General features: G+C 48.5%; 1 protein-coding gene across 14 annotated transcripts in view; it reads right to left on the reverse strand.

Moving 5' to 3' along the window:
• The window catches only part of ARHGEF9 (Cdc42 guanine nucleotide exchange factor 9), a 194,598-nt gene that overhangs the window by 42,633 nt on the left and 124,555 nt on the right, over nucleotides 1-27,410 (reverse strand). For all 14 annotated transcript variants that reach the window (XM_079318948.1, XM_079318955.1, XM_079318953.1 and 11 more), the window contains 3 exons: nucleotides 17,468-17,647; nucleotides 6,489-6,680; nucleotides 1,713-1,892 (listed from right to left, as the gene is read on the reverse strand). In XM_079318948.1, coding sequence (XP_079175074.1) covers nucleotides 1,713-1,892; nucleotides 6,489-6,680; nucleotides 17,468-17,593 — 498 coding nt within the window. In that variant the 5' untranslated portion in view covers nucleotides 17,594-17,647. The remainder of the gene's footprint in view (nucleotides 1-1,712; nucleotides 1,893-6,488; nucleotides 6,681-17,467; nucleotides 17,648-27,410) is intronic.

The following is a 27,410-nucleotide window of genomic DNA, read 5'->3' on the forward strand; positions in this document are numbered from 1 at the left end:
GCATAGCAGGGTCTGGAACAAAATGATCTTCCCAAACCAGTGTGGATTTTTAAGAAAGTACAGCCCAAGCAGGAGGAAGGACAGGCCCTACAGTGCTTCTCCTGTTAGGAAAAGGTGCTGGGAATGGAGGGACTGCAGAGAGGGAGCTGTACTCTGCCACATGGCTGCGTCTGCAGGTACAGGGTGCTAATGTGAGCCTGCACAGAGCTCTGCTTGCTCTCAGCTTCAGATTGTGCAGGGAGGGTTTGAAACGCACAACCCAGCAGAGTTCTGGCTTTGGTAAGACTAGAGGACAACCTTGTTATTTCTAGAGCTCTTTCCCTGAATGATCCTGAAGCGCCTGGTGAGTGTTTAGGGGCTGGGTATGTTTGAAATTCCCTTTACCAACAGGGAACCCAGGGTGCTGGGTGGATTTCCCCAGGCCTCAGAAAACACTAAAAACAAACAAAAAACCCACTCACACATGTGCCCCTCCACTTTTTTGACTGCTCTAACAACTTTTCTGGTGTCTGTTTTGATGGAATGTCCTTTTCCTACGTTCACTGACCACAGACCGTCACCTTTAACTCGGGCTTGATTCATCTGGGCCACACAGATGAGGCAATGAAAAGGCAAAGATTTCACTGGGAAGGAGATGGGCACAGCCCAGCACCACAAATTAACCCTGAGACAGCCCAGGTGAAAGGTGTTCCACTGAGCTGTGGCCAATGCCTTCCAAAGAAAGAACAGATTACTTAGCCAAGACATGCCTGCCCAGCAATTTCTTCTCAGTCCCTGAGGGTCCAAACAAGCTGCTTCTCTGGGAACAGGGACCCAGTGCCCTTCCCATCCCCACAGCTCACCAGCCACACACTGACAGCTCTCCCTTCCTCAAGAAAATGAGGAACAAGAAGCTTTGGAGATCCCTAAACAGGATCTTTACATCCTCACCCCTCAGTTTCCCAAATGGCTGAGCAGGGATAATTTATCAGGAGTTTATCAGCCCTTGTCTGGTGACAGGCAAGTGTCAGATCTTCCTCCAAATCACAGCAGCAATTCTTGCCATTGTCACTATCAATGAATTGACAGCACAGCCTCAAGTCATGACATCTGAGCTACTGATTCTCAGCAAGATTTTGTACATCTTCCCAGCACAGAGGTGCAATGTGATGCTGCTTTTTGCAGGCTCTGTCAGAGACAAACAGCCATATTAATTCCTCATACACATTCTCAGAGGAAATCTTAATGAGAGACCCAGGAATGTTTAGAAGATGTTGTGAAACTCTGTAGGAATGTCCTGCTGAAGTTTCAGGAATGTTTATCAGGAGTTTCCCTGAACTGTTGCCCTGTCACAGCCCAGGAGCTGCAGCACCTGTGAGCTCTGATATCCTGCTCCCCTCTCCCTGCAGGAAAGCCTCCACCTCCAGGACTGGCATTCATTTGACAATTCCTGATGTATTTACAACATTGGCCAATTTATCAGCTCCTGCAGGAGGTGATTAATGGAACAGTAGGATGGGCTAAGCAAAATTATCCAGGATCTTCTCATCCATGTGATTCAGATGTACTGGGGGTTTTCCAACTGCACATCCAAGTTCTCCTTTTCTGTATCTCACAAAGCACATGGAGAACATGGAGCAGCCCCTGATATGTTACCAGATGAGGCTCTTGTCTTCTGAGTTTTCCTCCTCCCTCCCCAGCCCAGCTGCCAGGGAAATGCCCAGTGCACTCACGTGTTCCAGGAAGCATGGCCCAATCTCACTGAGATGGGGGTCCTCGTTGTTGTACTGCTTCTCCAGGTCTCTCACAAATCCCATCTGAAATCTGTAGATGTCCTCAATGTTCCCAAAGATGATTTTCAGCTGCTCATCACTGAACATGTCCCTTCTCTTCCGGCACTGCTTTAAGTAACCCTGTGAGAGTGGGACAGAAGGGAGTCCTAGGTTACAATGTAAAGATGTGACCAGAAGTGTGGATCCCATCACCATCTGCTGAAACCAGGTGGGGCAGTGATCCTTATCTTTGTGGGAGATATCTTCTGTTAATGGGCCATTGAGTCCCAGTGCACGACTGATAAAATTACATCATCCCACTGGGAGATGCTCCAGCCAGGGGAGGAGCCAAAGCTAGATAAAAACTGAGATTTGGAACACCAAAAGCAGCCTTTTCCACTGGATTCCAGAGGACAAGAGCTACCAGACCCTTCAACAGGATCACTGCTTCAACAAGAGCACTTCGTCTGGGCTGCTACCACCACCCTGACTAGCAGGGTGTCAGGTTCTATTCTGACTCTTCCTGAGTTTTTCTGACTGTTTTTCCTTTTGTACTATTTCATGTATTTTATTTTTCTCTTTTTTCCTATTAAACTGTGTTTCTGACTTGGAGTCTCTCACTGGTTTTGCTTTCATACCATTCCAAAGGGTTTGCAGACAGCAGCACCATGCAGGGGCCAGCCCCACAGGGGTGTGAGCAGTGCTGGGTGCCTGGTGCAAACCCCAACTCCTCATACCCAGCTCTCCTACCAGCACTGCTGCTTCCACATCCTTTCACAGAAACTAGAAGGGGCTGCTCTGATTTCTCCTTTCAGCCCAGCAATTAGGACAAGGAAGCTGTTTAATATCATCATCAAGTTCTGTTCAATATCTTTAACGAGATATTTTGTTCTATCTGTTCAATATCTTTATAAAGTGCACCCCCAACAAGTTTGATGTGCTGGAGGGTGGGAAGGTTCTGAGCAAATCCCCTCATCTTCCCACACTTCACCTGTCAGGATGATCATCACCAAATCACTGAATTGCTAACCTTGGAAAAAAACCTCTAAGATCATCAATCCAACCAGAATGATTTAAATTAGAAACTTTGCAAGGCCGAATCTCAGGTGTTGCAACTGGCCTGTTTGGTTCTGCAGCGTCCTGACTGGAAAGAAACAACACAGAGGTCATCAGGAGATGACTCTGCTTACTTTGCTTGCCTTTATTATATAGGAAGGGAAAAAAAGGAAGGGAAGAAAACGCCAGCAGCTCCAGTGGGATGGCTAAATTTGGGAACTCGGGATGCTTAGTCACACAGCCACGCTGCCAGCTGGTGACATGCAGCTGCTGGGCCACAATGAACACTGGAACCCTGCAATGAACTGTCCTTCAGCCTCACCACGTGGTTCCTGGCAGGGAGAACTTCAAACATGAATGAGAAAAGCAACTCTGGCCGAGCTGGCCGGGAGCCAACCTCTGCCATGTCCAGCTCAGCTCGGAGGATGCTGTCACCCCGAATTTCCTGGCTTTTTCAGCTGACAAGTTTGGGTTATGGAATACCTTCTACACTTCCTAATCCAGGTCTCTCTTCCCCCAGGAGCTCCTTGATGACTCATTTCCCTGGGTTTCCCTTCCTGATTCTCGAAGGAATGGGAGCAGGCTGCTTCCCATACTGTGGGATGGTCACAGGGCAAATCCAAACTGGGGAGAAAGGGCACAGAGCATCTCTCAATGCAGATTTTCCTGTTTGCCTGCTGTTCTCAGAACAGCCTGGGGAAAAAGCCAGGAAAATGCCCTCCCTGTGCCCATGGGGCAGTGTCCCCTCACTCTGCTCTGTGACATCCCTCCCTTCCAACACAGGAACATCCCACAGCCCTGGGGCTGCCACTGGCTGCAATTCCCATCTTCACTATTCCCACCCTCCCTGTGCTGCTTCATCATTTCTCTGGAATCACGTGTCTGGAGGAGCTGAAACAGCACATTTCTGTGCAGGCACCTCAGAAAGCACAGGGAGACTAAAGGAATTGCAAGGAGTTCCCAAGCCTCATCCTCTCTGTGTGTTTGATGGTGCTTTCCAGCACAAGCCAGGAAAAGCAGACTGAAGATTCATCCAGAACACACAGCAGAGGAGGCTGCTGCAGAGTTTTTCCAGTAAATTTACTTTTGTTACATAAAACAATGTCATCTTCCTTCTGCTCATCCCGTCAGGTTTGCTCAGAGAAGGGATAGCTGACTGATGAGCAGATGTTGGAGAGTGTTTTGCTCGATGAATACCTAAAAATAGCTGCCAAACTGTCTAAAAACCACTTTTCCATCTAGTCCCTGAAGTATAGGCCAGAGTCGGGCAGGATTTGCAGGTTAAGTGCTAAGTTTTCTTCACCCCACAGTGGGTTTAGAGGCAGACAGGAGAGGTGGTCAGTCCGTCCATCCATCCATCCATCCATCCATCCATCCATCCATCCATCCATCCATCCATCCATCCATCCATCCATCCATCTCTCCCAGTCCAGTCCCAGCTCTCCCAGCCCAATCCCATTTCTCCCAATCCCATCTCTCCCAGTCCAGTCCCAGCTCTCCCAGTTCAGTCCCAGCTCTCCCAGTCCTGCTCACACCCCATTGTGTCAGTGCCCTGCTGAGCTCTCTGAGCCTTCTCCAGGCCAAGGTGTTGCTGTGATTAAACTGAGCACAATGAGTCTCTCTCCAGGAAGGCACAGCCCAAACTGCACAGATGAGAATGCCCATTCCAGCCCTCCTCCCTGCTTAGCTCAATAATTTCCTAATCTATTTCCTAATTTGTCATCATTTCCTGATGACATATCATGAGGGGTAGTAAATCAGTGTTGCCCACTGCCCTGAACATCCCACCTGGCAGAAACACATAGCTGGACATGTAAGTTAACGTTGATTTTGTTTCCAACAGAAGAGTGCAAATGCAGGAAAAGAAACAGTATGTGGAGAAGTGCCTGCAGTTCTTCCCTTCTCCAGTGCAAAGCTCTCTGACCGAAATAGCACATTGAAATTAAGCTCATTTGTTTCCAAATTGAAATCCCAAGGCTCTTCCATATTTGAAAAGTGTCATGGATGCTTTTTTGGATGGCTGCTCTGCCTCGCTGAGAGAAAAGGAGCAAGGATGAAGGGAGGAAGACATTCCTCTAAGCACAGTTCCCAAAGGGCTTCACCACATTGACTGGGCACAGGCTCACTAAATCCTAAACACTGCGAGGGATGAGCTGAAAGCCATCCCCAGACTCTGATTTCAGTGCTAACAAACTTCTGCCTCACAGTGATAAGGACATCTCTACACTCAGTGCCCAAACTCTGGCACAGCCACGTGTTCCCCTTCCCAAACACCCAGCCCCACATGCTCTGCACTTTCAGGGCACTAATCCTGAACTTAAGGGCTTGTAGAGGTTAATCGTAACCTACCTAATGAACAAGAACCAAGTTGGGGATTTGTAGGGCCAGTCACTAAAGTCCACTCTTGCTGGCTCCCTTCTTCATTTCCCATGGTGGAAACATTTTGCCCTCATAGGAGAGGCAAATGGGGGCCACCCTGAGCCAGGGGAAATTGTGAACCCGACATGAAAGGCACAGATGACATGGGTAACTGATTGGTTTAATTACAACCTAATTTCCTCAATCACAAGTTCAAAAGTAGATGGCATTGGGTTTTAATTAAGAGGACTGCTTGAAGGATCTCAACCTCATCATGTTTCAGTCAAAGAGCTACGGAATAAAGGTCAGGAAATTGCACTTTTGGTTAATACAAACTGAAGGAATTATCAGATCCAGCAGGAAATTCTCAGAACTGTCAATACATATTGACAGATGCTGCTCCTCCATTAGACACAGTTCTCAGACACTCCAGCTTGTTCCCAAATCACCCAGGGATAAACCCAGGCTCTACATTTGCTAGCCCCCCATGTCCTGTTCCCAAGCCCAGTACCTCACTGAGGTGTTTGATATAGCAGGGACAAAACCCCCATGTGTGTCCCAGCCCTCAGGTGTGCCCCAGGTATTTCCCAGATGTCCCTGAGGTGTTTGATGCAGTGGGGACAGACCCAGGCCAGCCCTTAGGTGTATCCCAGTCCTAGGTGTGCCCCAGAACCCAGGTGTGTCCCAAGTGTGCCCCAGGTACCTTGCAGATGTCCCTGAGGTGTTTGATGTAGTGGGGACAGACCCAGGTGTGCCCCCCAGGTTTGTCCCAGCCCCAGGTGTGCCCCAGGTGTGCCCCAGGTGTGTCCCAGCCCCAGGTGTGCCCCAGTACCTCGCAGATGTCCTTGAGGTGTTTGATGTAGCAGGGACAGAACCCCCAGGTGTGCCCCCCAGGTGTGTCCCAACCCCCAGTTGTGCCCCAGGTGCCCCCCAGGTGTGTCCCAGCTCCAGGTGTGCCCCAGGTGCCCCCAGGTGTGCCCCCCCAGATGTGCCCCAGGTGTGTCCCAGCCCCAGGTGTGCTCTAGCCCCCTGGTGTCCCCAGTTCCTTCCCAGATGTCCCTGAGGTATTTGATGTATTGGGGATAGACCCCTCAGGTGTGCCCCAGGTGTGCCCCCACCCCAGTACCTCGCAGATGTCCTTGTGTTTGACGTAGCAGGGACATAACCCCAGGTGTGCCCAGGTGCCCCCCAGGTGTGTCCCAGCCCCAGGTGTGCCCCAGTACCTCGCAGATGTCCTTGAGGTGTTTGATGTAGCAGGGACATAACCCCAGGTGTGCCCAGGTGCCCCCCAGGTGTGTCCCAGCCCCAGGTGTGCCCCAGTACCTCACAGATGTCCTTGAGGTGTTTGATGTAGTGGCGCTCGGTGCTCATGATCTCGTTGATGACGTTGGCTCTCATCTGGTCGCGGTTCTGCACGGTCCTGCCCAGGCACAGGCAGTCGGCGCTGGGGTCCAGGTGCCCGTTCTGCACCTCGCTGGTTCCCTCCTCCACCCCATCCTCCTGGTTCACCCACAGCTGCAGGACACAGGGCACAGCACGGTGAACACTGCCAGCAGCAGCTCCAGCAGCAACCTGGGAGACGCTGATCCAGCCCTGCTCACCCCAAACACTGTTGCATACCCTGCCCCAAACACTGACCCACACACTGCCCCAAACCCTGCCCCAAAAACTGCCCCAAACACTGCCGCATACCGTGCCCCACACACTGCCTCACACACTGCCTCACACACTGCCCCAAACCCTGCCCCAAAAACTGCCCCAAACCCTGCCCCAAAAACTGCCCCAAACACTGACCCACACACTGCCCCAAACCCTGCCCCAAAAACTGCCCCAAACACTGCCCCAAACACTGACCCACACACTGCCCCAAACCCTGCCCCAAACCCTGCCCCAAAAACTGCCCCAAACACTGACCCACACACTGCCCCAAACCCTGCCCCAAAAACTGCCCCAAACACTGCCCCAAACACTGTTGCATACCCTGCCCCAAACACTGACCCACACACTGCCCCAAACCCTGCCCCAAACCCTGCCTCAAACACTGCCCCAAGCACTGCTCCAAACCCTGCCCCACACACTCCCCACTGTGGGTGGTTCACACACCCCTTTAGGGCCTCCTTGGAATCCTCTCCCCTAATGAGAGGAATGTTGCATTTGTCTTTACAAACGACCTGTGGATCTGCTGTTGGATAAAACCAGCACTGAGAGAGAGAGAGAAAAGAAACAATGGGATGGGTTCCACTGATTGATGAATGGAAAAACATATTTGCCTTTACAAACAAACTGCAGGTTTGCTGAGAAATGAAGTCGGATATTGGAAGATTAAAGAAGCAATGGGGAAAAACTATGAATTCTTTAAGAATTAAAAATTCAAAGGAAGGGCTGTACATTAGAGGGGAATCTCAGGTATCAGGTGTTTGGGAAGTCTGGATCTCTCAAGTAACTCAGCAACGGGGAAAGAGAGAGGGAAATGTGGATGGGAAATTGGGATAAAAAGGAGGCTGAGTCCTCCAAAAATTTGAGAGATCCCAGGGGATGCCCCATGGCCTCTCCCTTTATTTGAATAAAGAAAAAAGGACTCCTCTGTCTCCTTTTTGGACATAAACCTCTGGTGTTTGTGGATTCATTTTCCTGAAACTAAAATAAGAAATCCTTCCTTAGGCTGGCTCATGCTAGAGAAATATTCTCCCCCTTGCAGACCCCCGTGTTATTTTTTATTGGTCTTTATCTCTTCTAGGCAATTGGTCACTTTCTATCTAAAACCTTTAAGTAATTGGAGGGTTTTCAACTTATAACTCTATTGGTCACTTCTCAAGTCACCTCAACCCTACAAAACCCCTTTGATATTCTATACATTCAGATTTGCTGTCTGACCCTTTTGTAGAAATAAAGTTGCTGATGGAATCTCTGCACAGCTCTCCTCACTGGCTAAGAGAGAGCTGCAAGTAAATGAAATCACAAAAGAGCTGATGGCCTTGCTTGCATTGGAGCACTCTGCAGCTGATTTCTGCCTTGGAGCAGCCAGGAGATCTGCTCTATTCAGAACATTTATCTGGTTTGCTGTGGCAGCCTGGGGCAGAACCCCAGCCCTGGCAGCTGCACCCCACCTCTGAGATCTGCTTGGATTCCAAATATGAAACCATCCTGAGGCAGGGTGAAGCTCTGCAGTTTTCCTCAGGCTGCTCTGTTTTACTTGTGTCCACCTCAGCCCTGGAGCTCTTGGCAGTGACTGGTGGCCAGCACTGCTGTCCCAGCTCCAGCTGGGGTCTCTCTGAACAGAAGCTGCTCTGGGAGCAGGGATAAGCCTTTCCCAGGGGACTGATCTGGGGTGGAGCTGAGGCTGGTTCAGAGATCTGAAGTACACATCAGCTCTGGGCTGTTTCTGGAGCTCTGTAGCCTCACAGGGGCAGTGAAGGAGCCCTGATTCCATTTCTCAGCAGCTTTTCTCATCAGCTCACAGGGACAGCCTGCCAGGCTCAGACCAATCCCACACCTCAGCATCCCAGGACTGGGATCCCCAAACCATGGGATCCCCAAACCACACAGAATGCACACCCCTGAGCAAATCCCCCAAAACCTGGGGGCTGAGGGCAGCTTGGGACAGGTGCACTGGGCACTGAGAATTCCAAAAAGCAGTGAAAAAGATCTCTGTGTTTTCAGCACACTGAAGATTCCTTCCAATATCAAATAAAAAATCCATAGAATTTGCAAATTCCAGCTCTCTCTGTGTGTCTGATCCAGCCTTTGCTCTGCACATACCATACGGATCAAGGGCTCCTTCTGTTACCTTTTCCCACAAAACCTGCTTAAAATAACTCTGATTGACTCAAATTGGGCTCAGGGTAGTTTGTAAACAAACATTAAATAAAGCTGAGAGCTGACAGAAATACCCCTGTCTTTCACAGACCACCTCAGCTGTGATGAAAATGGAGCAACTTCTCAGTGTTTGAAGTCCCTAAATCCTGGGGACTTTCAAACCTAAAAATACATTTTCCTGTGAGCAGTGGAACTGTCCACACACAGAGTACAAGGAAACCAGGCAGCATCATTAACCTGATCTTCAGGCTTCCTTTCAGTGTTAATAGTTTTTCCTGCTTTCCCATTATTCAGTTTAAAGTGGGCTTTGCACAGATTGTAAAGGGCAGTGTTCCTGTAAATTGGGAAAGCAAACCTGCCCCTGCTCCTTCCCTTCTTTCCCAACCAGCAGCTGCTCTGCTAAACCACCTCTCACAGTTCCCACGTTCTACCCTCCCACAGGGAGCTGTAAAGGCCAAAAAAACAAAAAACAAACCCAAAAAAACCAACCACAAAACCAAAAAAATCAAACCCATTTCTTCCTTAGCAGGATGTTGATGATGCTGCAAATTTGGGGGATAAAAAAGGGGGTTTGTAGGATTTCCATCAGCACTGGGTCACTGGGAGGGAGCTGGTGATCCAATCCTACCAAATTTAGTGGGATCCAGCAGGGAAGCCTTCTCCTGGCATGCTGAAACAAATGTGTCTGGCTCAGAAAAACAACCCAAAAAAGCTGGGCTAGAAAAGTGTCTAGAAAGTCTCTCTTTCAGTAAAACCCACCCTGCTCTGGAAGAGTTTTGGGGTCCCCTGAGGCAGACCAACACCCCATGAACATGAGCAGTGGGTGATGCTGAAAAATAAATTCAAACTAAATAAATAACAATTAAAACAAGTGCTGCTGCTGCTGAGCAATGTCCCTGTTGGGGTAAGTGACCTCAGGGGCCAACTACTGACATCAGTGCTGGGAAAACCAGGGGAAACCCTGAGAAGTAAAAAGGGTCCTGGGAAGGACAGAGTGGCACAGGGATCTGTCCTGGTGACAGTTTCACTGGCATTCCAAACCAGACAGATGTGGGAAATCCAGCAGCACCAGTGTGGCTGAAGTTTAAAATAACTTCCTATCCTGCTTTTTATCTCCTACAGAAAGGGATTTTGCAGCCTTCCCAAACCGGAATAACTTGTCAGCATGTTTGTTGACATCCCTGCCAATTTGGCAGCAGAACATGTTTTTAAAGCTCTACCTCCTAGAGTCAGGTGATCATGAGAAAAAATTGGATTTTCACTTTAAAAAATAGACAGAAAGATCTAATCATTATAAGGCATGTGTGTGTAAGCCTGAGTCATGAATCCTAAAGGCTTTGAAACTCCAAGGCAGATAGCAAACTTGCAAACTTTCATGATTACTCAAATTCAGGCTGCCTTTTGTGCACAGCAGGAACAATCCCTCCTTCCTCATCTGCGAATCTCATGAGCTCTGCTTTCTTCCTTAATGAAATTTTTGCTCTTTCCTGCTAGGATCCATGTTCCCAAAGGGGAAAAAAATACAATTTTAGTCTGGATGACTTCTGCCTTAGATTAAAAACAAATGCAATAATTTTATCAGCTCCAGAGGAAGCTAAAGGTGTTTCCACCCTGTGCTCTCCAGCCTCTGCTGCTGGAAGGATCAATCCCACTGTGCTGTTCAAACACTCCTGTTTCCATCTAAACCTCTGAAACTCTCTGAAATTCCAGCAAGGATCCCTCTTCCAGGGCATGACTTGAAGCTGGGACCATTATTAATAAAAGCTGAGGTGCAGTGGCAGCTCTGGCACTGACCTTGGCCAGTCCCTGCAGCTGGAGGAGGCTTCCCCACCCGAACCCAGGGATAATCATGGAAAAACTCACAGAGCTGTTGAAATTTGGGCTGAAATGCATCACCAGAGTCTTGTTCTCACTGTGAGACAGACCTGGGGGTGGGTTTGCATCTCCAGCTCTTGGAGCTGGGCCATGGGAAGGTGGCACTTCAAGGGTTAACTGTGCCCTCAGTCCCAGTGCCACCACCCCAGGCTGGATCCTCACTGACAGGGATGGAGCTGCAGGTGACATGCTGGGGACATGCTGGTCTTGCCCAAAAACTTCTGCAATGTCAATCTGAGCTGATTTGGACAAAGCTGCAAACGCTCCTGTTGTACTCCAGCTCCTCTAACAGGGTATTCCCTCTGTGTCACACACACAGGACCCCCAAAAATGCCTGAAATGCCTGAATTTGTGGGGAACAGCTGAGATCACACTCAGAAGAAAGGTCTGTCTGCTGCCCATCTTTCCAACCACTCACAAATGCACAGCTGCCCCTTGCTCTCAGTGCAAATATCTCCATTTTCACACAAGAAACTTCAAAACTCTCAATTTTTTCTCAGTTTCATGCCATCTCCCCAGCACTCCCAGCTCATCCACCCAGGATGGGTGGCCGCCATCCCTGTGAGGATTGCCAGGGAGCAGGGATGGGACAGGAATTCCTTGGCAGCTTCTCAGCTCTGCTGCTCATTTGGATTCCAAGAAGCCTCTCCAGGCTCCTGTCCTGAGCTCCTCAGCAGTTCAGGACTGTGAATTGGCACTGGGATCCCAGACTGAATTCCTGCCTCCAACAGCACTGGTTTAAGGAAAAACATCAACCCTACAATAATAAATCAAATAAATCTCTTTAAACACCTCTGCAATGCAAAACATCAGGGGCTATAGAATAAAACAGCACAGGGAGGGTTTCCCCCAGGCCATGAAAAAGGCTCAGCAGCCAAACCACCAAGCCCTGAGAGCCATTTTGAGCACTCTGTAACAAGAGTTAATTAAAAGAAATCAGTGAAAATGACAGGAAAAAAAATCAAGTTGCATAATGCTGGTTCTACGTGATATTTCCTATTGAAAGGCCCCTCCATGTGGAGAGGAACAGGCTTATCATGAGGCTCCAAGTGCTATTTCAAAATTCAACCCTAATTGGGAAGTCATGACCAGCTCTTGTGTAATGCAAGAACTTGCAGAGGCAGATAAAAGTAAAATAATCAAATAAAAAAGGCCCTTTTCCCTAAGGAGCAGCTCTGGGAGGCAGGGAGAGCTGATGGCTGCATTGTGCTAATTCATGTTTTTTATGACTGATATCCTTTTAGAAAGGGAGAAAAGGAGCACCCAGGGAACCACAGGCTCACCTCAGTGCCCAGCAGGAGCATGGAGCAGATTCCAGGCACGTGGAAGAGACAAGGAGGTGACTTCAGTGAGGACAGAGCGTGCCTGACACATCCAGAGACTGGGGCAAGGTGGACACAGAGCTCAGAGCCCCTTCCAGAGCCTGAAGGGGCTCCAGGAGAGCTGCAGAGGGACTGGGGACAAGGGATGGAGGGACAGGACACAGGGGATGGCTTCAAATTGGAAATTTGGGTGAGATGTTGGGAAGGAATTGTTCCCTGGGAGGGTGAGGAGGGGCTGGGCTGGAATTTCCAGAGAAGCTGTGGCTGGTCTTGGATCCCTGGCAATGTCCAGGGCCAGGCTGGAGCAGCCTGGGACAGTGGGAGGTGTCCCTGCCATGGCAGGGGTGGCACTGGATGGGCTTTAAGGTCCCTCCTGGCCCAAACCAGTCTGTTATTCTATGATCTAAAATTTCTATAAATACAATTTATCAGCTTGCAGCTTTACCCAAATGGTGCATGAAATCACCCTGTGGCACTGGGCCAGCATCAGTGACCTGCAATTATTGCAGATTTACCCTGCTCAGTGCAGGCACTGGATGGAAAGCACTTTTCCTTCAACAGGCACCAAGACTTGATTGCCTCTTAATGATCAGAAACCACAATAAAGCAAATATTTTACCAGCCAGCTGCATTATTAACCTGCTTCCACTGGCTATTGACAAGGACAAAACCAGCAGAAAAATGTGCCACTCTGGATCTCACTCACAATTAACTATTGTGGCAGATTAATGATACAGACACATCCTTCCAGAGAGCTGCTGCCATTCCAGGGAATCTGGATTGTGCAGGACAAGAGTGGGCAGTGCATGGATCACAGTGCCAGAGACTCCAAGAAATCCATGGAGCACAGAGCTCAGCACCCTCAGCCACCCATCCACACTGCCCTGCCCAGGGAAAGGCACAGTGCCAGTGTGACCCTCTGGGGACCTGGCTGAGCTGCAGTGGCACAGGGAGCCCTGGGATGCTCCTGGTCTCTGGGTGTCTTGGGCTGCAATTCAGGATGTGACCAGCTGTTTATATTCTATCACCAGCTCTTGAACCAGCTGGGGCAGTGATCCTTATCTCTGGATGAGATATCTCCTGCTAATGGGCCATCTTTAAATCAGCTGGGTAATCATCTTTATCTTCCCACAGCCCATCCTCCCTCCAGCAAATATCTCCTGTTCATGGCCATTGAGTCCCAGGGCATGACTGATAAAATTCCATCATCCCACTGGGAGATGCTCCAGCCAGGGCAGGAGCCAAGCCTTTCCTACCCAGAGAAAAACTGAGATTTTGGACACCAAGGAACCTTCTTTCCACTGCATTCCAGAGGAAAACCAGACCCTTCCACATCATCCCTGCACCTTCAGAGGAAACTGCACCTTCTCCAGGAGCACTGCTCCAGCTGAACCACATCTGCCACTGCAGGAGGATGCAGCCACCATTGAATGGGACTGCTGCCACCACCCTGACTGACTGACGGGTGTCAGCTTGGATTCTGACTCTGGCAGGGTTTGGGATTGTTCTTTGTAATACTGCATTTCTATTTTAATTTTCCTAGTGAAGAACTGTTATTCCTAATTCCCATATCTTTGCCTGAGAGCTCCTTAATTTCAAAATTATAATAATAATTTGGAGGGAGGGGGTTTACATTCTCCATTTCTGCCTTTCTTAGAGAAGACATTTGACTTTCAAACCAAGACATTAGGAAAGCCCAAACTCTGCAGCTCAGCCTGTCCCAGCAGCACTGCCCATGCTCCTACCTCCAGCACAGCTATTTTTAAGCTGGATTTGCCACGGGAGAATCAAATCTCCTTTAGAAGGCTGTGACTGCAGCAGGCACTGCAGCACATCCCAGGCTGCCCAACAGGTGAGGGCACCTCAGCTCCATTTCCAGAGGAAATCTCACCTTGATGCCCCTGGCTCTGAGGGAATGCTAATGCTGCAGGGAGGAAAAGCAGGTGAGTGATGAGCTGGACAAGATACAAACAGATTTTACAGGCAAAATAATCAGTGGGGAAAAAAGATGGGGAATTACACCTGCAATACAGGGCAGGCACAGCTAAAAGCTGAACCCACTGCCCAATAAAGGCACTTCTGCCCAGACCAGGCTCTGAGTTCAGAATCTCCCTCTCCACAGAGACTTAAAATCTCACTCCAATTTATCCAGCACTTCTCCTTTAGCAGCAGAAAATAAAGTGGGTCAAAGGCAGCTTTACAGCAGGAAAATCAATCTAAAATTACAACACTTGGGGGAACCAAGGCAGTGGTGAGAGAGAACAGGAGCACTGCCACCTCTGCACTTCTCCACCCCTGCACCTTCTCCTGCAAGAGGAGACCATGAAGATTTTACACCCCCTCCCTGCTCAGGCCTTGGGAGGATCATTTCTTCCCTTCCTCACTCACCAGGCACTACAAGGAGCTGCAGTAAAAGCTCCTCAGCCCCAGTTTTGCTCCCTACCTTGGCTTAGTAACATAAGGAAGGGAGACTCAGCATTGCTGAGGTGAGAAGAAATATATTCTGCAAGCTCAGTCTGGTATCCAAAGAGACTAAGGAGAGCTTTACAGGAATAAATCCCCCTCTCTGCCCAGGACAGGGGCACTCTGCCACATCTCTGAGGAAACATTCCACTGCACAGCATGCATAAGAGGTATTCTTTTTATTTCTCTGCAGTGGAACTATGTCAGAGCCCAAACACGAAGCCATTTGATTTCCTGTGTTTCGAGTGTCTCACCTGGGCTGTTTTGGAGCTTTGATGAGGGGCTCTGCAATCAAAACTTTGTTTTGAGGCTTTCTGTGCTTTCTAAAGGAGACATTAAGGTACAACAATGGATCCAGGGGCAGCCCTGGACTGTTATTCTCTGCTATAAATCCCTCCCTCCCAACACTGAGCCTGTTTTTCTGAGCCAGTGTCAATGTGCTGGTTATGCAAAAACTCATCTGTAGCCCACGGTGCACAGACAGCCCAAGGCTCTGCCATCCACAGAGGGAAAAAAAAAAAAAAAAAAGTGGCATTACCACCACAAGAATGTGAAATCTTGTTTGAAATTGCTGCTGGTTTTTTGTTTTTTTTTTCCCAGCTGTACCTCCAACCAGTCAGACCACTGGAAGTTGACAGGATGTTCAAAGACACCCTGTGGGTGTCCAGTGTGCTCAGAACAGGCACTAAAATACACCACAGACACCTTCATCTGTCTAAACCCAGCTCGTGGCTGGGTTTTAAATTTAGTTCTGGAGTTCTTATCCACCTTTCTGACTTAGGGGTTTTCATAACCTTCTCCCTGAGTGCAGCAGCTCGCTGCAGAAACCATCCACCATTCCCTGATGCCTCCAAATTTTATTTCTATGCTGGGCTTTTTCTTCCCCTAAAACAACATTGCTTTATCATCCAGTTTCTCCTTGAAAGTTCCTGAGCTCCCAAACCTCTGTGGTTTCCTCTCCTCACCTTCCTGCTAAGAGGATTAGTGCAGGTGTGAGCAGGGAGACAACAATTGCTGCGTGTGCAGGGAATTCAGGAGCATTTTTTCTTTGCTACCCCTGGCTGTCATGTAAAGGAGGCCAAGGGAATCAGCAGGTTCCTGTTTTCCTCTCCACTTGCAAATGTGAAATTCCCTGCTATGAGATTTCATGAGTGCCAAATGCTTTGCCAAAGGTTTTCAGATGATCTGGCTGGAGAGCAAGAAGCGTCAGACATCTCATTGCAAACTGGGTTCCCAGCCCAGTTTTGTCCTCAGAAGTGATTCAAAGGACTTTGAGAGGAACCCAACTGTGCAGTGATCTTCTCCTGCACTCCTGTTAGTCCTTACAAGAGGCCTGAAGTCTAAAATATCCTGAAATTAATCCCATTTGGCTTTATACCTGACTGGTGTGTCTGACATCTCTCACTTGAATGCTATTCATATTCTATGCAACATATTGTTCCTTTTTCCTACTGGGCTTGCAGAAGAGAAATAACAGCTATAAAGAAAAGCAATTATTTTGCAAGTAAAACTAGAACCACCCAGACTAAATCAGGCAGTTTTCTGGCATGATCTTTAAAAATCAGGGCTCAAAGTACAACAGAGAAAAACGCAGCCTCCTCAAGATGTGGTGATCATCTGCTCTTCTCACAGTTCTTTCATTTCTTATTCAGCTCCTTTGGAAACCTAAGGGGCAAATCTTTCCCCCCAGCCACCCTTCAAGACCTGCAGACAAAATGGGCCAGGATTCCTGTTTTTAAATATTAATTCTCATTAAGGCAGCACAGCCAGGCATTGCTCCCCTCTGGATGGGGCAGGGGCAAGTGACTGGTCCCTGCCTGCCCTCAACAAGTGATTCCCAAATGGAACAGCCAAGCCAACCTCCTGCAGAGCTGATGGAAGGACTTGTCTCACTGGAATACTGGAGAGAACAGGCAAAAAACCTGCTTGGTCAGGCTGTTGTGACCCTCAGCACCAAGGATGAGGATCCAGGATTTGTTCCAGACATTTCTCTGGGATCCACTGATTTCTCTCTCCTTTGTTCCCCATGGTTTGTAAAACCATCCTCCCAGCCTTTGAAAAGTGCAGGGAGAGATAGGGAATTCAGCCAAGACAATGGGTAGGGGCCCTAAAGACACTGGTTCATTTGGGTTTTTGGTGTTTTTAAAAAACAGGACAGTGTTCTCCAGACTGCTCTTAAACCTCTCATGGACAGTTTGTTTGTGACACCACACCAAAGGCTGTTAAATCCTTTCCCCAGAACCACAAAGAAGTCAGCACTGGTCAGTGCACTGAGAGGTTAAACTGGCCCAGAATATTTCAGTGTTTAAATTAAGCAAACAAAAGGAGGTTGTTCTCATTCAGCCTTTCCAGCTGCAGCACACAGGAGATGTGTTTGTGGCACAGGTGAGAGTGTTTCTGCAAGAAGGTTTTCACCTCAATCACACCTGACACAAATCCATTTTCCAGACTTGTTGCCACCACTGGCTGCAGGGTCAGGCTCAAAATACCAAACACAATTTGTTATCCCAGGCCACAGTAACAGCATTAATGTTTTTGGGCAGCCCAGCCCCAGCTCCAGCTCCAGTCATGGATTTCTTACTCTTGGAATTGGTCAGACTTAGAGGAGACACAAGAGCTGCACCAGAGTGGAAAAAATTGTGTGCTGGGGAGGCAGCAACAAGCAGAAACCTTCTTTGCTCCCCATCTTTTGGACACAAAGCAGCAAAGAAGTGAGAATCAGCATCATGAGAACACACAGGTAAAAAGTGAGGAAGAGCTCAGTTCTTGATGCCCTGAGCACCAGCAGTGATTCCTTAGAGGTGTAAAAAGCAGAGAATCACTCACCCTCACGAAGCTGGCGGGAAACCATCCCTCCTCATCGTCGATCTGACCCCACCACCAGTCCTTGTTGGAAGCATCCAGGACCTTGATGACGTCTCCTGCTTTAAACGCCAACTCCCGGTTGGCCATGGTGACGTGATCCCATACTGCCTCAGCACTGACAATGGAGCCACCACTGATCAGCTTGGGGAGAGAAAAGCACAGTCAGGGATTGAGTGCATGCAGCCCCAGCTCGCACATGCACAGCAGCACACGCAGCAAAGCTCATGTCAAATTGCCAAAAATCTCTGTGGCAATTCCACCGCGGTTTTGGGCATTCCCACTGCCCTCGTCCTGCTCCCAACCATGCCAGGCAAGCTCCAGGTGCTGTGTCCTGTGTCCCCCCAGGGCCTGGCAGCTCCCCTGCCACCTCCACACATGCACATCTGGCAGGGACAATTCCACTGGCACAATGCACACTTCCCAAAAAACAGCAAAAACAAGCGGCGGTGTCCTGCAAAGGGATTTTCACTTCGTTGGAAATGTCAGAGGGTTTGGGGCAGATCCAAGCAAAGTTAGTGCATGTAATCAGAAATTTAGAACTAAAATTAGAATTAGAATTGGAATTAGAATTAGAATTTTTTTGAAACTGGAGGCTGCCCATTTCAGTGCTGGTGATGTACTGACACCCCTCAATTCTGGCACAGCCCAGCCCAGCCCAAGCTCTGCACACAGCGACCTTGCTGCTCCTGGCTGTGGGCACAGCCTGTAAGGAGCAGGTCCTGGACCCTGGACACTGCATGGGCTCAGCCTGGTGTCTTGGGAACATCTCTGCCTGTGGAGCTCCTGAAGCCGGCTCCTGCACCAGCACAGCCCAGGTGTCCTCTGTGACAGATATGAAACTCCTGCTCCATGCTGGCAGCAGGGATCATCCCAACCACACCAAAATCCATCTCAACCCCACCACTAGGCATCCATCCATGCCCAGGACACCTCTGTCCCTCTGACTGACAGCTGTGTGTTTTTTACCAGAGTAATACATTATGTTTATGTCTCACCCACTACAGAAATTCTGTGCTGAGCATTGAGGCTGCCCCAGAAAATACAGATTTTCCCCATTTGCCCATCAGTCTGTGAGAGCCATCCTGGGCCTTGTTGATTAGTTCTGCCACTGAAACACCCTGACCATGGGCTTGGGCTCCCCCCCTCCAAGTGCCAGTCTGAGCTCACAGGGACAGAGCTGTGACCACTCCTGCCCTTGTTGCGGGGAGGCTCTGTGAGCCAGTGCCCCTCAGCTCAGGGAGGAACACAAAGCACACACACAATAACCCTGCTAATTGAAGCCTGGATTCCCCAAACCCCTGTTAATCACTGCCTGCACAGTGAGAACCTGAAGAGACCTTCTAGCACAGCTTCAGGTCTTCAGCATCAACAGAGAACACTGAAGTCGTGCAGACAATCCAGTCAACAGATTAGACTGATTTACCATTTGCCTTCGACTGGCTTGCTTTAAAATCTGATCTCCTTGGGTTTGGGACAGGCAGAGCTGCAGTTCCAGCCCTTCAGTTGTAGAGACAGTCACACAAAGCAGCAAGACCTTCAGGGCTTAACCTGGCAGTGCCTTTCATCCTCAAAACCCAGATGGATGCAGTCAGTGGGCAGTAAAGCTAAGCTGTGTTCCTCCCACTTTCACTCTGACAAATTGTCCCTTCTAATTCACAATCAGCTGCAGAAGAAACCTGTGCCCTTTGTGTGTCACACAGGTGACTGTCCACACAATGTCCTGGGACAGCAGGCAGAAAACCAAGGCACAGAACAAGCCCCCAGGTGACGGCTGATAATTCAGTGAGGGGTTATCCCACACCTGCTTTTGAGACAGAGCTGGAGGGCACCAGAGGCTCCCACCCAAACTAGCAGCAGCTGCAGTCAGACAGGGATGGACCCTCAGCTCACCCCAGAGCAAAGCAGAGGAGCCACATCTGGAGAAGGAACAGTCAGAGAGACTGACTGCTGATCCCAGTGCAACAGCTGGATGCTCAGAGGTGTGTGTGCTCCTCACAACCCCTTGCTCTGCTCCCAGCCCAGGTTCCTGGATGCTCTCAGAAATAGGGATCAGTTTATAGCACAGTGAACCCAGGACACATTTGGAAGGGATGAGACTTGAAGAAACTCCATGCTACATTTGAGACCAGGTGCCATTTATCTGTTCTTCTGCCAGGGCCGAGCTCTTCTCCTCACCCCTCTGCCATATTTACGGATGCTGTCCAGGTGTGGTTTCCCAGGTAAGAAGTTCTGCCCTTCCATCCCCCAGCTTTTCCTTCCCCCAGGCATTTCAGGCTTCCATGTACCCTGCCTTCATTTTTCTGAAACACAGATGACCAGAATTGCAAATAGTATTCCCAAAGGGACATTACCAGAGATCTGTGGAACAGCATGAAATATTTATTCAGAGAGATCTCCCAGTAATACCCCACGTCCCCCTTATCCCACAGCCACCTCCCACCCGTGGCTCACAGCCATCCTGCATTCATCTCCTCTCAGCAAATGCAGCAGAGTACGTTCTCTTTGGCTCCAAAATCAGTTTTCTTGTCAAAAAATGAATCGGGTTGGCCTGACACTTGTTCCTTTTGTTAATGCCATTGGGTATTTTAGTCCCTTTTGCACTGATGAGGAACCAGGAACAGAGCTATTACGCAGGAGCCGTGTTCCTGCTGCTTCTGCTTCAGCTGACAGAGCCTCTGCTGTCACTTCACACACAGCCAGTTCTGGGCACAAACTGCCACAGAAACGTCACCCAGCCCAAACTTCAGAGAGACTGTGCTTCAAACTCTCCCAGCCTACTTTGCAAAAATCCATTCCTGAGCTTGAGGCACAAACCCCAGCTGTGAGGAGCAGGGCAAGGCCAGGGTGAGGGCTGGCAGAGGGACACTGTGTTGGGTTGATGTGGCCAGAAATGTGGATTCTGTTCCCATCTGTTAAACCAGCTGGGGCAGTGCCCCTGATCTCCTGGCACATATTCTCTGCTAATGGGCCATCTTTAAACCAGCTGGGCAATCATCTTTATCTTCCCACAGCCCATCCTCCCTCCAGCAGATATCTCCTGTTCATGGCCACTGAGTCCCAGGGCATGACTGATAAAATTCCATCATCCCACTGGGAGATGCTCCAGCCAGGGCAGGAGCCAAGCCTTTCCTACCCAGAGAAAAACTCAGATTTTAGACACCAAGGAACCTTCTCTCCACTGCATTCCAGAGGAAAACCAGACCCTTCCACATCATCCCTGCACCTTCAGAGGAAACTGCACCTTCTCCAGGAGCACTGCTCCAGCTGAACCACATCTGCCACTGCAGGAGGATGCAGCCACCATTGAATGGGACTGCTGCCACCACCCTGACTGACTGACGGGTGTCAGCTTGGATTCTGACTCTGGCAGGGTTTGGGATTGTTCTTTGTAATACTGCATTTCTATTTTAATTTTTCTAGTAAAGACCTGTTATTCCTAATTCCCATATCTTTGCCTGAGAGCCTATTAATTTCAAAATTATAATAATTTGGAGGGAGGGGATTTACATTCTCAATTTCAAAGAGAAGCTTCTGCCTTTATTGGCAGATACCTGTCCTTCAAACCAGGACAGACACCAAGGGACAGGGGGTCACACTTGGCCTTGCTGTGCTGTCCCACAGGTCTGGAAGGTGCTTCCAGGAGCTTTGCAAGGTGCTTCATCTCAAGGGAAAGACTCCAAGTGCTTGGTTCTCACTGATCAGTCCTGCCCATGCCCTGCTCCTTGCCCTCAGCCCAAGGAAGGGATCCACACCCCAGGAATCCTGCAAGCAAGTCTTGCCCTTTTGGAACACAAATCCAGCTCAGCCTGCACCAAAAGGACGGCAAGAGCTGGAGTTCCATCCATCCCACGTGCTGAGCCCATTGAGAAAATGTCAGGGCTTAAAATGAAAAGATCCAGTTTAATTTATCTTGCAAGACATCTTGCTGCATCTGTGGAGCCATCCAGCTCTCTCAGAGCAGGGTTATGGAGACAGAACCTGACATCTGCAGCAGCAGGAGATGACAAACTGAAGAAAGGTCAGCATGAAATATTATTTTCTCAGAGAATTCAACACAGGAGCTTTTCAACTCCACAAAGTTCATGTCTCCGAGCTTTAAAGCTGAGCTTAGTGCAGTGGTCAGAGATATTCAGCCAAAGACTGTGAAAGGAATTTCTCTGCCATAGTCAGATTCTCCCACACTGCAGCTGAGGGAGTCATCTGGACTCCCTGATAGCCAGTGAAGAGAAAGAGACACATCTGGAGTGTGATTCATCCCAGCTATTTCAGCAATCTACCTTCCAGCCAGGTGAATCATGCCCCAGAAATCACTCTGTGTTTAACTGGCTGAGACAGAAGTTTACATTTCCCACATCTTAATGTTCATCTCATCTATGATTTGGCCACTGCCAAAACCAAAGAATGGAATTTAAGAATAATAATCACTATAGGAATGGTCAAATATTAAAGCACACTCTCCTAGACACAGCAGCTTTCTGTAGGGTGAAGGTTGTTGAAGATAAAGTTATTTTTCTGTGCCCACCAGAAGAATTCACAGCATCTTAGCTATGTAAATTTACAAAAATTAGAACTTAGATATTTTGGAAAGTGTCCTAGCCATAGGAAAAGAGAAGCAGTGAGAAGAAATGCAGCAGGTGACAAGGACATTGAGTCTGACATCCCCTGAACACTGCCTGGCTGCCAGCTGGAAGTTCTACTTGCTATTAAAATCAATTATTCCTGTCAGAATTGCTTGTTCAAAGTAAAGAGCCCAAAGAGAAAATTCCTCAATGCTTTCACCTCAAACATCAGTGCAGAAATGCCCAGGAGCATTTGGGAACTACAGACTTGAGAATGATGTTTCCTGCTTTACAGGAGCCTGCAGAGCTTTGAGGGGTGGAGAAAAACCTTTCTCAGTGGGCTGAAGAGCAGATTAATTCTTGGGATGTTTTGTGGGCTGGGCACCAGGCACTGCTCCAACAAACCATGGGCAAAGGGAAATTCCAGGGCACAGAGGAGGGGCCACTTCCACATCCCAGCACCATAAACAAGTGGATTTAAAGAGGAAAAGGAAAAGGGCACAAAGACAGGGCTCTCTCTGATTCCATGCACACTAAGAACAGGGTGTATTATCCCTGAATAACCAGGACCACAGCCTCAGCCTTCCCAGGGATTTTCCCCACAAATTCCCACAGCAAACCTCCAATAACTCAGTCACAAACCCTCCCTCTCCAGATGCTCCTCCAAGACAATCCCAACACTGCAGCACAACAGTGAGTGCTTTAAAATAGAGAGCAAAGCCAGAGGAAAGGAATGAACCCATTCCTGATCAAGGGAGGATTTTGCTTTCTCTTCCCATCTTCCAGGACAGACTGTGGCCACTGGAAATACAGAATTCCATCAGAGGTGCTGCCAAAATAAAACGACAACAACAGCAAACAGTAAAAAAAGGGGTTTAGAGGACTCTGACAGCACGTGCCAGGGATGCTGAACTCTGTCCTGGGAAAGCTCAGAAAGGTCCATCTGGCCAAAAATCCCCCGTCTCCCACTCCCATTGCACTTTCCAAAGCCAAAGGGATTTAATGTGTCATTAATGCCAGAGAGGAGCTTCCAAGGAATACACAGAAGGTGCTCAAAAGTGGGATTTTGACTCCAGAGTTTTCAATTTTCTTTTCCAGCCAGGCCTTCATGGCACCTTTATCAAGATCAAAAAACTGCCCCCATCAAAGTGAGCAGGAAAATAAAGAGTAAAAGGAATAAAGGAACAGCTCCTGTTACATCTGTCTGACCCTGTTACTGGAGTGGGTCTGGAGCAAACCCACCTCAGCAAAGCAGAGGAAGGGAAGGGGAATTCCTCTCAGTCTGTATCCACAGCACATCCTGCTGAAAAAAGCCCAGGATCTCCAGCTGGGGTTCCCAAAGCACATTCACAGAGTCACCTCTGAGCCAGGGTTACGACTTCTGCAGGGTTTAAACCTCTGAGCCATGACCCAGCCCTGCCCCTGCACAGAGACTTGGCTCCAGCTCCACATGACAGCACCAACTGGAAAATTATTTTGGGGAATGGGTGAGCTCTGCCTCCAATCTGCTGCATTTTCCCAAGCCAGGATGCACAATTGGACAGGAACATCTGCTCCACCTCAGCCCCTGCCTGCAGTGAGGCAGGAGAGGATTAAACATCTTTGAGTGAATTCAGCCACTACTGAAACATTTTGCTGAATATTCCCAACTCATCCACACTTACTGGCTTCTTATGGGCCAACCTGAAGAAGAAATCAGGGGTTTAGTGCTCTCCTAGAGACAGAAATGGGCACAAAAGGGCCATTCAAACCACTCTCACCTGTCCATACCTCTTCCAGGGATAAATAATCACTGCAAGCCCACAAGATTCCACCCTGAGCTTTCAGCACAGAGCTTTTCACTAATCCAAAATTCACTTTATGAAAAGCCACATTCCCAAAAAAACCTAAATAAATCTATCATCATTCACCATCTCCCCAGAAAATTTCAAGGACCTCAAAGTTTCCAGGACCATGGTCTCTGGGAATATGAATAATCTTTAAGGCAGGAAAGTGCTTCTCTGTTGGATCATTTATTACTGCATCAGTAGAGTTGTAACAGTAAAAAAGGAGAGCTCTGGGTAGTTCCCTTTCAAATCAGAGTTACATAAACTGTGTCCTCCTCCACAGGAGCAGGATGCAGGAATAGGAGCAGGCTGTGAGGGGAAGGGGGGGAAATGTGGTGAGTGGATGCCATTTGTTCAAATTGTTCTTGTTCGGAGATGCCCTTTATTCAGACAACATAAAAGCCCTGTAAAATCACAATAGCATTTCCCACAATGTGTGCACCAGGCCCTTCCACAATGGAGGCAGCCCAAACAGCTTCAGAGAAGGAGACACAGGGCTGGTGTTCACAGAAATCAATGCTCAGGGGAAGGACAGGACACAGCAGAGCCCCAGGAGCCCGTGATCCTGCAGGGAAGGCAGCTCACACTGCCCCAGGGGCAGCAGCACAGCACAGGCTGCTGGGCTGGGAGCCTGCTGTCAGCTCCAAAATCCCTCCATGGATCTGCTGGGATCCACTCCTGTGAACTGCCATGTCCATGGAGTGAGGAGGGGAGCAGTGCATCCCATGATTCAGCCCCATATCCCATTGATTTTTTCCTGCTGGGGCTGGGAATCTGCTGTCCTGTCCCAGATCTCCCCATGGTTTTACTGGGACTCACTCCTGTGAATTCCCCTGTCCATAGAGTGAGGAGGGAACAGTGCATCCCATATTTCAGTCCCATATCCCACTGATTTTTCTCCTGGTGGGACTGGGAATCTGCTGTCAGCTCCCAGATCCCCCCACAGCTCTGCTGGGATCCATTCCCATGAACTCCCAAACGCACAGAGTGAGGAGGGGAACACTGCATCCCACATTTCAGTCCCATATCCCACAGATTTCCCCAGCCAGGACAGGATCACTCAGCTGATGGAACAGAGGGAAGAGCACAAGAAAACCAGCCCAGCCCATCCCACTGCACTCATGCTCTTGCATAATCTCCCCAGAGTCCCTTTGCTGGTGTGTTTATTTTTAAACCTCTCCTCAGGAATTATACAAAGTGAATAATGCCCAATCTCATGAATGGCCCCACGGCTCATTCACCACTGGCAGGGGAGGGCAGTTCCACTTGATTTGCTCATTCTCTCAAGAGGTGCAATCACCCAAAGGTTAAGCACAAGTCAAAGAATTTCCCTTTCTGCTTTCAAGCCCTTTGATGAATTTAACTAATGACTGGATTTCAGCTGAAAGAGGCTGATTGGAGTGAGAGTCTCCCATATCCCATATTCTGGGAAGGCTGCCACACTGGGTTGGAAGCCTTATCTATCTTTTATTTATCTATATGTTATGTGGAGAGTCAGTACAGACAGAAAGATTCCTTAGGACTGGGCTGCTCTATTTTTCATTGATTTCCACTTCCTTGAGAAGATCTCACCTGGCAGATAGGAACTGACCTGGCCTCAGCCAGGCTGCAGCAGCAGAGCCCAGGGGATGGCATTAATCTCATTTCCCACCTTATTATGATTATTGCCCATGTCATTCCTATTAATAACAGCAGCCCCAAGGCAGAGCTGAGGATGGAGAGCTGAGTAAAAGCCTGGCAGCAGTGAGGAGGAGAATGGAAGGTGCTAACAGGGCACAGGGACCCCACTGAAGCACAGCCCAGGCAGGTTTGAGGTGTTTGGATGGAGCAATGTCCTGTGCTGGGAGGATTAACCCTCCCCTTGCCTCCTGACACATCTCTCATGCAGAGTAATTACAAATAACCACTCTCCATCAGCTTCTAATTCAGATAAATGATGAGATTTGAGGCTTGCAAGTCCAAGTTTGAACTGCTCCAGGGCAAGCAGCACCTTCAGCAAGCAGAGCCAGGAATCAGCAGGAATCCCTGGGCTTTGATTTCCACCCTGCAGGATGCTGGCTGGGGAGCAATCAGCATTCCCAAAGAGTACTCCCAGTTCCAGAAAATCCCAGCCCAGCAAGCACTGGTCTCAGTTACATCAGCAGCACCCAGGGAAGGGGGGATCTGGTTCTGTCTCAGTCACTCAAGGGGCAGAGTCAGGCAGATAAGCAAACAGAATATTACTGAATAGACAGAAATATTACTAAATAGAAATATTTCTAAATAAATATAAATATTACTAGATAGACAGAAATAATACTAAATAGATATAATTATTAATAAACAGATATAATTTTTACTAAATAGATATAAATTCAGCTCTGGGATTGTACAATGAAGGACAAGATGCTGCTGGGGAATGCTGAGCCCTGGGCTAAGGACATCAACACCACCCTGAGCATCCTGTGCTGGGCTGCAGCCAATCCTCAGCCTCAAAACTCCTCCATGGATGATCAAGATTTGACTGGAAATGTCAGGAATGCCAAATCCAGGCTCATTTTACTCCAAAAGCCTGTCCTTGTTCAAACTGGAAAGCAAACAACTTCCCTGCCATGGAGCAGATTGTGGGAAAACTGAGTTCAGCTGAGTGACCAAATGGTTTTTGTAAGAAGAGGAGACAAAATTGTCATTGCTCTGAGGAAATCAAAAGCAGCCCGTGGTTTAAAGCATATTTATGTTAAAATGTATGTCACCTGTTCACCAGAACACGGAATTTTCTAAAGCAGAAAAGAATTAAGGAGAAAACCACACAAATGACTCCCAGGAAATTGAATTATTTAACACAACTTACAAAGGGAACAACACATGGATCTGCTGATCCCAGCCATGGGATGTGTCCCTGCAGCTGCAGAAGTGCCAGCAGCCAGCCCCAAGCTGGTGACACAGCTAAGCCATGCCTGTCCCAGCAGCAGTGAGGGCACAGGGACACAGCCCAGGGGCACCCAGGACCAGGAATTCCCAGGGAAATAAAGGAAGTGACAGGAGCAGAACTCACTAAACTCTGTGTGGATACTCTGTCCTCTAACAGCTGACACAGCTGGCCAGGTCTAAAAGCCATGGAAGGAAATGAATTCAAATGCAGGGCTGTTGAGGCTTATTTTAATTTATTTTTTTTTTAACACAAAGCAGGAACATCACTCCTGGATGGCCAAGAACAGGGAAACAGCAGCAAGAGCCCCTTTGTGAGTCACTGCAATGTGTCCTAAAACCCCATTTAATAATGAAGGAGAGGCCTGGATTGTGTCATGTAGGACCACAATGCATTAAACACTGGAATCCTCAATAATGCATAACTCCCATACATGGGTATTGTAGTAAGAGGCCAACATGATAATATTAAAAAAATAGGAAAAATGAAAAAAGATATTTTTAGTACTGAGAATTTGGAACTTAAAAAGTGGTGGCTGTTATTAGTGCAAATCAATGCCTAGGCTGGATTAAAGTCCAGATGAATGAATTACACTGATTAAATTATTAAAT

The sequence above is a fragment of the Erithacus rubecula genome (genome assembly GCF_903797595.1).
Source record: "Erithacus rubecula genome assembly, chromosome: 15".
NCBI lineage: Eukaryota > Metazoa > Chordata > Aves > Passeriformes > Muscicapidae > Erithacus > Erithacus rubecula.